Below are 12412 nucleotides of genomic sequence, written 5' to 3'. Positions count from 1 at the left end.
TCTTTTTCTTTAATGAAATTGCACAACAACTGTCAATAACCAAGTTTTGAGGCCTGCTTTGGTTGTGCCAGATCTTTGCACTTACAACTGATTTAAACGTTTAAGACAAGGTACAACATCTTAATTACATCACAAAAATTTATATTATTTACAGTATACATCTTATATAAATCTAACACAAGTAAACATGATATATTTTAGTCATTATGATTAGTAGATTACTGAATACTGTAAAATCTGTACATGTGTTGACTGATGATTGAGACAACCAAAGATAACTTTCACCATTACATTCATGCATTTTCCAGTTCAATATCACTATGCATACGTTACTTCTTGATAGTATGAGTCATTTGTTTAACAAATATAGAATCTGCATGGTCATTCTAGTTTCACTAACACTTTAATCTTTATACAATATTGATCTCATGCTTTTGAGATGTTTCGGCCAATAACCAGTTCTGCTATATGATGTATCAGCCATACAGAAAACAGTTAACCTGCCCCCTGGCCTACAATATAAATCTAAATATATGAATACACAATTAAAACTAGAGGCTCTAAAGAGCCTGTGTCGCTCACCTTGGTCTTTGTGAATATTAAACAAAGGAAGCAGATGGATTCATGAAAAAATTGTGTTTTGGTGATGGTGATGTGTTTGTACATCTTACTTTACTTAACATTCTTGCTGCTTACACTTATCTCAATCTATAATGAACTTGCCCCAGTAGTTTCATTGAAAAATGTTAGTAAAAATTTACAAATTTTATGAAAATTGTAAAAAATTGACTATAAAGGACAATAACTCCTTAGGGGGTCAATTGACTATTTCGGTCATGTTGACTTATTTGTAAATCTTACTTTGCTGAACATTATTGCTGTTAACAGTTTATCTCTATTTATAATAATATTCAAGATAATAACCAAAAACAGCAAATTTTCCTTAAAATTACCAATTCTGGGGCAGCAACCCAACAACTGATTCATCTGAAAATTTCAGGGCAGATAAATTTTCACCAGATAAACAATTTTAACCCATGTCAGATTTGCTCTAAATGCTTTGGTTTTTGAGTTATAAGCCAAAAACTGCATTTTCCCCCTATGTTCTATTTTTAGCCATGGCGGCCATCTTAGTTGGTTGGCCAGGTCACCGGACACATTTTTTAAACTAGATACCCCAATGAAGATTGTGGCCAAGTTTGTATTAATTTGACCCAGTAGTTGCAGAGGAGAAGATTTTTGTCAAAGTTAACGACGCCGGACGCAAAGTGATGGGAAAAGCTCACTTGGCCCTTCTGGCCAGGTGAGCTAAAAAATGATAATACTTAAGCAAAAGGGTAAAAGAACAAAAACATACTACAGTGCATACATTTGTACAAGAGCACATACATGTATATAGCACTGGTAGACAATTACCATTTAAAAAGTATAGTTCATGTAGTTATAGTAAATTTGTTACATCAAAACTGTTATCGGGGCCTTTTATAGCTGACTATGCGGTATGGGCTTTGCTCAATGTTGAAGGCCGTACGTAGACCTATAGTTGTTAATGTCTGTGTCATTTTGGTCTCTTGTGGACAGTTGTCTCAAAGGCAATCATACCACATCTTCTTTTTTATATTGTTACATCAAAACTGTGTAAAGTTCTCATTTTGTATTTTCAAGAAATAATTTAGCTTGACTTTTTGTTTAAAGAACATGAAGAACATTTATACTTTTACTCTCTTTCAAACTCAGAAGCAAGGAATTCCACAGCAAGGTTCCAAATAAATAAATGTTCTTTTACCACTATTTGTTTCATATATATCATTTAACAAATGTATGATTCTGGGAAGATGATTTTTAGACATATTAATTATTAACTGAGCAACTTGGAAATAGTTTAGATGAACATTTAGGTGCTAGATTATTCATACACCACATGCACTAGCTTACATTCCATCACCTGACATATGATAAAAAAAACAAGGGGCTAAGTACTTTTATTGCAGGTAACTGTTTGACTTGATGTCAAGTGCATATATATTAAATTACAAATAATATTAGGCAGAATATAGATATTTGCAAGTTTTAATTTTCAGATATCTGTAAATATAAATAAATTTCCAGTTAAAAGAATGCCAAAGAAATTTAAAGGTGAAAACTCAAAGGCTGCTGTGGCCAAAGCAAGAAAGCAAGAAGTGAGGGACACTGAAAATGCTAAAAAAGAAAAGGAAAAAGAAGATGAATATTGGAGAGATGATGATAAACATTGTGCCAATAAGCAAAAAAGAAAGGTTGGACTTTCACCTCATCTGTTGATATGCTATAAAAATATGAATAAAAAAAGGGGAGGTAAAAATCAATAAGGCTTCAGCAACAAACTCAAAGAGAGGTGAGACTTTCACCTCAACTGTTTAAATTAATACAAATATGAATAAAAAAACTTTAAAAAGGGAGATAAAAATCAATAAGGCAACAACAAAAAGAGGTGGTACTTTCACCTCATCTGTTAAAATGAAATAAAAATATGAATAAAAAAGTGAGGTAAAAATCAATTAGTCTTCAGCAACGAAGATAGATGGGTCTTAGACCTCATCTGTTGAAATGATATTCAAAATATGAATAAGAAGAGGGAAGGCAAAAATTACCAAAGCAGCAAGAAAGAGAGGTGGGACTAACCTAAAATGTTGAAATAAAATGAAAGTATTGAGCATGTTTGGGAAAAAATGAAGGGAAAAAGCAAAGAATTGGCAACTCAGAATGATGGGAATCTCCCTATCAGTTGAAAGGATATACAAATATAAAATAAAAAGATAGGATTGAATAAAGGGAGGTAAAAAGCAATGAGGAAGTGACAAAGATGGGTGAGAATAACTTTATCTGTTGAAATGTTTTAAAAATATTTAACCAATAAAAATGGAAATAAAAGACCAATGAGGCAGCAAATCATTTATCAATGTCTTAAAAAATAAACAGTAAGCATAAAAGATCACAGATATTGGAAAGGTAGATTTCTTCTGACATTATTACGCTGGCAAGTAAAAGTAGCACCGCAATTTTCATTATGTCTGCATTATCATGATTACATAAATAAATCTGATGGTTAAATCTATTTTTTAATAGGAAGACAAAGAGAGGAAAAGAGTAGAACAATTGGAAAAGAAGAAAGAATTACAGAAACTTCATGATGAAGAAATGGAAGCAATAAAAGTAAAAAAGCCAGCTACAGTAGACAAAATGACTAGAACACAAATTGCTGAACAGTTAGAAAAAGACAGAACAGCAGCTGCAGGTAATGTTCATTTTATAGGATTGTAGATAATACTGTATCAAAGGTACATATTTAAGGGGGTACTAAAAACTGAAGAACGTTAACTCTTTTAAATATCAACTGACAGGTTTAATCAATTACTATTAGCGTGATTAGTAAAGTAAAATCGAACTTCTAAATGATTGAAATTTTATATCAGTTCTCATGTAATCTTGACAAATATATCCTTGTTTTAGCTGCAGCAGAAAAGGAGAAAGAAGAAACACATTTGGATAAACCATTAGAGGAAAATCTAAACAAATTACAGTTAGAGGGGGAAGCAAGGAGTGTTGAAGCTGCTTTATCTGTTTTAAGGTTTGTAGTATTAAATAGAAATTCCTTTTATTTTGTGTTGATCAAATCATGAGAATAATTGTTTTAGAGATCATATATAATTTCCAGTAAATTACCATACAAGATGTTAATTGTGCACTTTTTCACTGGAAATGATTACCAGGCAGTGTGCATACAATACAATATTTTGATGAGGCAAACATGTTCTAAAAAAACAAATTGTACATAATTAAAAAAATATAGAAAAACATATAGACTCACTTTTAAAGAAAATTCAAGTACACATAGACTTCTTTTAGTGAGAACCCTGCTTAAAAGTCTAATTTGATCTCTGGCATTGTTCGAAAGATAATTATTGATCTTGGAAAGTAAATAAAGGTAATTTATTTAACCTTTACTACTCTTTATTTAAAAAAGAAACTAGTTATGTTTTTAAATCAAAACAGTCAACCTCATAGGATGATTACATTTTTGCAATTTCATTAATTGATGGAAAATTCCCCCTAAATTTTTATGGCCAAAAAGTGGATGCATATAATTAATAAGAGAGAACTATATACAAACTTTGTACAGCAATCAATAAAACAACTGTATTTGACTTTGAATACTTTTTGGACTGAGTTGCAACATAATAAAATTGAGAATGGAAAAGGAGAATGTGTTAAAGAGATAATTTATGTTACTAGCCCATTTATTGGCAGTTGTTTGGTAATTATATGATAATTGTTAATTCTTTCAGTGAAAAAGAAGCTGCAGTTGATCACCATCCTGAGAAGAGAATGAAAGCTGCCTATAAAAAATATGAAGACACTAACATACCTATCTTAAAACAGGAGAACCCAAATATGAAATTATCACAATTAAAACATATGTTGTGGAAAGATTGGATGAAGTCACCTGATAACCCACTCAACCAATCAGCAGAATCTTAGCATTACATAAAGGAAGAAAAGACTTTGTTACAAGGAACCACCATAATGTTATACATGAAACTATCCACCTGGATGTGAAATTTCAGACAGACTAGAACATGCAATTAAAAGATTTATGTGTTGCAACTGTCTGGAATACTATTGTCATTGCTTTACTGTTGATAAATTATCATATCTCCTGTCATTGTATGTGTAAAAAGTCTTGTACTGTTATGTTTATTAATTGTTATTTATGATGAGAGTATACAATGATCTGAAACATCACTCGTTATATTGATTGTCAACATTTGATTTTGTTAGTTTTAATGAGCTTCCTCTTTTTTCATTTACCTTTGAGTTCAGTATTTTTTGTTATACTTTTTATTAAGTCATATTTGGTAGTGGTAAAGGTTACATTTGGCAAATTTTATAAATTTTAGTCTGGATCATAAATATTGTCATTACTGATGATATGTATATTTGGATCTTGCATCTACATAGTTAATATTCAAATCCTAAAGTATGATATCATGTACCCAGGGTATGTTGCTTAAAGACTTTTTTTCTTTGTATGATGAAGGTAACATAATTTCCTTCTGCTCCTAGAATAAAAATTGAAAACAACACATTTAATAATTTCATGCGTCCGAAGCGCTTTTCTGGATCGACCTTCATCAGGAACGCTCAAAGCCTAACATGTTTAACCCCGCCACAGTATTTATGTATGTGCCTGTCCCAAGTCAGGAGCCTGTAATTCAGTGGTTGTCGTTTGTTTATGTGTTACATATTTGTTTTTCATTCATTTTTTATACGACCGCAAAAATTTTAATTTTTTGGTCGTATATTCCTATCACGTTTGCGTCGTCGTTGTCGTCCGAATACTTTTAGTTTTCGCACTCTAACTTTAGTAAAAGTGAATAGAAATCAATGAAATTTTAACACAAGGTTTATGACCACAAAAGGAAGGTTGGGATTGATTTTGGGAGTTTTGGTCCCAACATTTTAGGAATTAGGGGCCAAAAAGGGCCCAAATAAGCATTTTCTTGGTTTTCGCACTATTACTTTAGTTTAAGTGAATAGAAATCAATGAAATTTTAACACAAGGTTTATGACCACAAAAGGAAGGTTGGGATTGATTTTTGGAGTTGAGGTCACAACAGTTTATGAATTAGGGGCCAAAAAGGGGCCCAAATAAGCATTATTTTTGGTTATTGCACCATAACTTTAGTATAAGTAAATAGAAATCTATGAAATTTAAACACAAGGTTTATGACCATAAAAGGAAGGTTGGGTTTGATTTTGGGAGTTTTGGTCCTAACAGTTTAGGAATAAGGGGCCCAAAGGGTCCAAATTGAACTTTGTGTGATTTCATCAAAAATTGAATAATTGGGGTTCTTTGATATGCCGAATCTAACTATGTATGTAGATTCTTAATTTTTGGTCCCATTTTCAAATTGGTCTACATTAAGGTCCAAAGGGTCCAAAATTAAACTTAGTTTGATTTTAACAAAAATTGAATCCTTGGGGTTCTTTGATATGCTGAATTTAAAAATGTACTTAGATTTTTAATTATTGGCCTAGTTTTCAAGTTGGTCCAAATGGGGGTCCAAAATTAAACTTTGTTTGATTTCATCAAAAATTGAATAAATGGGTTCTTTGATATGCTAAATCTAACTGTGTATGTAGATTCTTAATTTTTGGTCCAGTTTTCAAATTGGTCTACATTAAGGTCCAAAGGGTCCAAAATTAAACTAAGTTTGATTTTAACAAAAATTAAATTCTTGGGCTTATTTGATATGCTTTATCTAAATATGTACTTTGATTTTTGATTATGGGCCCAGTTTTCAAGTTGGTCCAAATCAGGATTCCATATCAAGTATTGTGCAATAGCAAGAAATTTTCAATTGCACAGTATTGCACAATAGCAAGAAATATCTAATTGCACAATATTGTGCAATAGCAATTAATTTTCAATTGGAGTTATCTTTCTTTGTATAGAATAGTAGTTGATAATATATGTTGGAAATTTGCCAGACATGACTATGATGTCATTTTCTATTTTTAATTGCCAATAACTTTATGTAAATAACTTCATTGAAATTTGCCAATATAAAATGTTGCTGATGAAGCTTTTTTTCCTGATCTTATCTAAAATGTTTTTAGATAATGTATGTTGGACATTTGCCAGACATGACTATTTACATTTTGGATATTGAACCATAATAGTTTAATATTAAATTTAAAAACTTTAAATTCTAATTTTCATTTCTTAAACCAAATTCATAATGTGACATAAACCTATGTTGTGTCAACTATTTAATCACAATCCACATTTATAGCTGTATCAAACTTAAAAATTGTGTCCATACTTGTTCTCATTTCAGATTTCATAAATAAAAAGAAAATTTCTTCAAACATTTTTTTGACAGGATTAATATTCAACAGCATAATGAATTGCTCAAAGGCAAAAAAAAATTTAAGTTCATTAGACCACATTCATTCTGTGTCAGAAACCTATGCCGTGTCAACTATTTAATTTTAGATTTAAATAAGTTTGAAGAAGAAATCTTTAATTGATTTGTAAAATCTTGACATTTGTTTTGTGTAAAAAACCCATATAATGTCAAAAATTTGATCACAATCCAAATTCAGAGCTGTATCACGCTTAAATGTTTTGTCCATACCTGCCCCAACTGTTCAGGGATCGACCTCTGCGGTCGTATAAAGCTGCGCCCTGCGGAGCACCTGGTTGTTATAGATGAGGCCGTTGGTTTTCTGGTTTGAATTGTTTTACTTTGTCATATTGGGACCTTTTATAGCTGACTATGCGGTATGGGCTTTGCTCATTGTTGAAGGCTGTACGGTGACCTATAGTTGTTAATGTCCGTGTCATTTTGGTCTCCTGTGGACAGTTGTTTCATTGGCAATCATACCACATTTCTTTTTTATATTTGAAATCCAAGGATGTTCAAGTACCGAAACTGTTCAAGAGCTACATGTCAAAAATATGTAAAATAAATAGCCAAATTCATCTAAAGTCAACTTTGCCTGAGGGAGTTGAAACCTTAGTTTCTTAATAATTTCAAAATTTATAAATAAGATGCATAGGATCATTGTTGAAGGTTGCACAGTGACCCAAAGTTGCTTACATGTGAGTAAATTGGTCTCTGGTGGATAGTTGTCTTATTGGCAATCATAATATATACATGTATCCCTATTATATATGTTACCGTGTTTTTCTAAATTAAATTAGTATCTGATTTTAGTAGTCTTGACTTATGCATTTTGAATCTCTGACTATTCAATAGTTTACATTAATAACTTTACATGAAAATAAAGCTACACATCTTTTGCTTTTGGTGAAGAAAGAACTACTGCCTTCTTTGTTTGTAAACTGATCTTTTTAACTTATCATAACTTGTCGTCCATTCGTTAGGTGTGTTTTATCATTTGATTTTGCCATTTAATTAGGAACTTTTCGTTTAAATTTTCATCGGAGTTTAGTATTTTTGTGATTTTACTTTTTGCTGAACACTTTACAAGGGACATGCAACTTTATACATTGATGAACAAAATATAAATCTTATTGTCATAAAAGTTATGACTGCCTTGTTTTCATAAATTATACATGCCAATATACTGCTTTTAAATACATGTCATATTTATCACATATTGATACATAGTAGCTCATTTTGGTGAGGATATATTCAAGTTGTAACAAACTTGATCACTGTGAAGAAAGGTTTTATGTGTACTATTATTAGTGCTATTGTTGTGTATACATGTTAAGATAATGTATGACTGAATAAATTACACTTATTAAAGCCTGATTTATTATTTAAAATGGTACATTACAATATATGAAATGCCATTTCTTTAAGCTCACTTGGTTTAGGTCCAGTATGAGCTCTTGCTACCAATTTGCATCTGTTGCACATCAATCAGTATGCAGTTCTGCATGAGTCTTTTAAATTTTCACATATTAATCATGTTTATTATTGCCTCTGAAACTCATTTGTGAATTGAGTTGAACTCAGAAGAACATTTTATATCTGCAGCAGAAAATGATCATCTTTTTGCCTAAATGACCTGAATAGTTTGAATCAAACTTGACTGGAATAATGTGTTGAAAGTCCTTATTTCAAACTCGCAATTTTACACCAGTAATGAAAACCTTCTTTCATTTATGGGTAGACTTTAAATAGATAAATTCAGCCGTATAGGAAAAGCAAAATGAGAATGTTGAATTTGATGTATGCCTTTTTGTGCTACTTTGTTACATTTGTTGTTTATGTAGTGATATTAAGATGATAACACAATATTGACTGTTGTACCCCTATTTTTGACATTTTTACTCTTTAAGTATGTTTGTTTTGTTCATGCATCGTTGACAATGTAATGGAATTTGATGTGACTGTCATACAAGTGAGAGGTTTAGCTAGCTATAAAACCAGGTTCAATCCACCATTTTCTACATTAGAAAATGCCTGTACCAAGTCAGGAATATGACAGTTGTTATCCATTCGTTTGATGTGCTTGGACTTTTGATTTTGCCTTTTGATTTTTGATTTTCCTTTTTGAATTTTCCTACGAGTTCAGTATTTTTGTGTTTTTACTTTTTAAAAGTATTTCTTATTCATTCTAGCTTGTAAAGGATACATGGCATTTCAGAAGCAAATCTGGATTTGTATATTTTCCTTTAAAAAAAAAATAGTTATTGAATAATTTCTGTTTTGCCTTTTGGGCTATATTCTACCAAATTAATGTGATAAAACATCTTTACGGTAGGGTAAATTTAAGACTTGTATCTTTAAATCAATTATATATCTTAAACACATTTATTTCTTGCAGAATATGATGTTACAACAATTGGGGAGTAATACTAAACTGAGTAAAAAGTATAAAAAAGAAGATTTGGTATGATTGCCTATGAGACAACTGTCCACAAGAGACCAAAATGACACAGAAATTAACAACTATAGGTCACCATACGGACTCCGACAATGAGCAAAGCCCATACCGCATAGTCATCTATAAAAGACCCTGAAATGACAATGTAAAACAATTCAAACCAGAAAACTAACGGCCTAATTTATATAAAAAAAAGGAACGAAAAACAAGTATGTAACACACGAACAAACCACAACCACTGAAATACAGGCTCCTGACTTGGGACAGGCACATACATACATTTTAGCTTATAGTTTACCATGGTTGCTCTGAAATTATACCACAATGTTTAATACCACAAGTAGTAGGTTTGGATTCATTTTTATAAGACCGCAAAATTTGAAAATTTTTTCGTCGTATATTGCTATCACGTTGGCGTCGTCGTCTGCGTCGTCGTCGTCGTCCGAATACTTTTAGTTTTCGCACTCTAACTTTAGTAAAAGTGAATGGAAATCTATGAAATTTTAACACAAGGTTTATGACCACAAAAGGAAGGTTGGTATTGATTTTGGGAGTTTTGGTCCCAACATTTTAGGAATTAGGGGCCAAAAAGGGCCCAAATAAGCATTTTCTTGGTTTTCGCACTATAACTCTAGTTTAAGTTAATAGAAATCTATGAAATTTTGACACAAGGTTTATGACCACAAAAGAACGGTTGGGATTGATTTTGGGAGTTTTGGTTTCAACAGTTTAGGAATTAGGGGCCAAAAAAGGGCCCAAATAAGCATTATTCTTGGTTTTCGCACAATAACTTTAGTTTAAGTAAATAGAAATCAATGAAATTTAAACACAATGTTAATGAATACAAAAGGACGGTTGGTATTGATTTTGGGAGTTGAGGTCCCAACAGTTTAGGAATTAGGGGCCAAAAAGGGACCCAAATAAGCATTTTTCTTGGTTTTCGCACCATAACGTTAGTATAAGTAAATAGAAATCTATGAAATTTAAACACAAGGTTTATGACCATAAAAGGAAGGTTGGTATTGATTTTGGGAGTTTTGGTCCCAACAGAATAAGGGGCCCAAAGGGTCCAAAATTAAACTTTGTTTGATTTCATCAAATTGAATAATTGGGGTTCTTTGATATGCCGAATCTAACTTTCATGACTGTGTATGTAGATTCTTAACTTTTGGTCCCGTTTTCAAATTGGTCTACATTAAGGTCCAAAGGGTCCAAAATTAAACTTAGTTTGATTTTGACAAAAAATGAATCAGTTAGGTTCTTTGATATGCTGAATCTAAAAATGTACTTAGATTCTTGATTATTGGCCCAGTTTTCAAGTTGGTCCAAATCGGGTCCAAAATTAAACTTTGTTTGATTTCATCAACAATTGAATAAATGGGGTTCTTTGATATACCAAATCTAACTGTGTATGTAGATTCTTCATTTTTGGTCCTGTTTTCAAATTGGTCTACACTAAAGTCCAAAGGGTCCAAAATTAAACTAAGTCTGATTTTAACAAAAATTGAAATCTTGGGGTTCTTTGATATGCTGAATCCAAAAATGTACTTAGATTTTTTATTATGGGCCCAGTTTTCAAGTTGGTCCAAATCAGGATCTAAAATTATTATATTAAGTATTGTGCAATAGCAAGTCTTTTCAATTGCACAGTATTGCGCAATGTCAAGAAATATCTAATTGCACAATATTGTGAAATAGCAAATTTTTTTTTAATTAGAGTTATCTTTCTTTGTCCAGAATAGTAAGCAAGAAATATCTAATTGCAAAATATTGTGCAATAGCAAGATTTTTTTTTAATTGGAGTTATCTTTCTTTGTCCAGAATCAACTTAAATCTTTGTTATATACAATATACAATGTATATTCACTTTTTACTACCAACTGATAAATTAAAATAATCTTTACCATTCAGTGATAACAAGCAGTTTTTTTACATCTTAATATTTTATGATGTATTAAATGAGTAGTTATTGTTGCAAACTCCATTATAAATTTTAGTTGAGATTAGTTTTGGAATAAGGAAAAGGGGGATGTGATTAAAAAAATTGGGTTCAATTTTTCTCATTTGAAATTTCATAAATAAAAAAGAAAATTTCTTCAAACATTTTTTTGAGAGGATTAATATTCAACAGCATAGTGAATTGCTCTAAGAGAAAACAAAAATTTCAAGTTCATTAGAACACATTCATTCTGTGTCAGAAACCTATGCTGTGTCAACTATTTAATCACAATCCAAATTTAGAGCTGAATCCAGCTTGAATGTTGTGTCCATACTTGCCCCAACCGTTCAGGGTTCAACCTCTGCGGTCGTATAAAGCTACGCCCTGCGGAGCATCTGGTTGTAGTTTCTGGACAATAACTTGTGTATAAGTTAATTGATCTCTCTTACATTGTACCACAAGGCTCCACATCACAAAAGGAAGGCTGTGATGGAGTTTCGGGGTAATTGCGTATGTCATGCGGGAATTAGGAGCCAAAAAGGGACAAAAACGAGCATTTTTATAGTTTCCAGACAATAACTCGTTTATAAGAATATGGATCTCTCTAAAATCGTTCTACAAGGTTCCATCCTACAAAGGAAAGGCTGGTTTGAGTGTGGGGTAATTGCTCAAAGGGGGATTTAAAAGGTTTGAAGGGTTCCATTTTTTTTAAGGGGTTCAATTTTTTTTTCAATTTTTTTCAAATTTCAATTCTTTTTTAAACTTTCAAGAAGAATCTTTTAATTGCACAGTATTGTGAATAGATTTGTAAGATCTTGACATTTATTTTGTGTCAGAAACCTATATACTATGTCAAAAATGTGATCACAATCTAAATTCAGACAGAATCAAGCTTGAATATTGTGTCCAAATTTGCCACAACTGTTCAAGGTTAACCCTCTGCGGGCGTATGAGGCTGCGCTCAGCGGAGCATTTTATTGTCTCCTATGCAGGTAGCAGACAAAAATACTAATCCGACCAGTGCGTTAATTTTATTGTATGAAGCTTTATATTTCAGAGACAATC

At 31.6% G+C, this 12412-nt stretch overlaps 1 protein-coding gene across 2 annotated transcripts; it reads left to right on the top strand.

Moving 5' to 3' along the window:
• Positions 1-11: 11 nt before the first annotated feature.
• Positions 12-8321, top strand: LOC139521077 (coiled-coil domain-containing protein 124-A-like). 2 transcript variants are annotated; one of them, XM_071314336.1, is made up of 5 exons: positions 12-110; positions 2110-2276; positions 3106-3274; positions 3490-3607; positions 4326-8321. In XM_071314336.1, exons 2-5 carry the CDS (start codon positions 2118-2120, stop codon positions 4516-4518), a joined length of 639 nt encoding a protein of 212 aa, XP_071170437.1. In that variant the 5' UTR covers positions 12-110; positions 2110-2117; the 3' UTR covers positions 4519-8321. The 2 variants fall into 2 exon arrangements, with proteins under 2 accessions (XP_071170437.1, XP_071170436.1); XM_071314335.1 differs by having other exon boundaries at positions 2082-2276.
• Positions 8322-12412: the final 4091 nt, after the last annotated feature.

This window comes from Mytilus edulis, chromosome 4 (assembly GCF_963676685.1).
Source record: "Mytilus edulis chromosome 4, xbMytEdul2.2, whole genome shotgun sequence".
Taxonomy (NCBI): Eukaryota; Metazoa; Mollusca; class Bivalvia; order Mytilida; family Mytilidae; genus Mytilus; species Mytilus edulis.
This window is presented reverse-complemented; position numbering and strand designations above follow the sequence as displayed.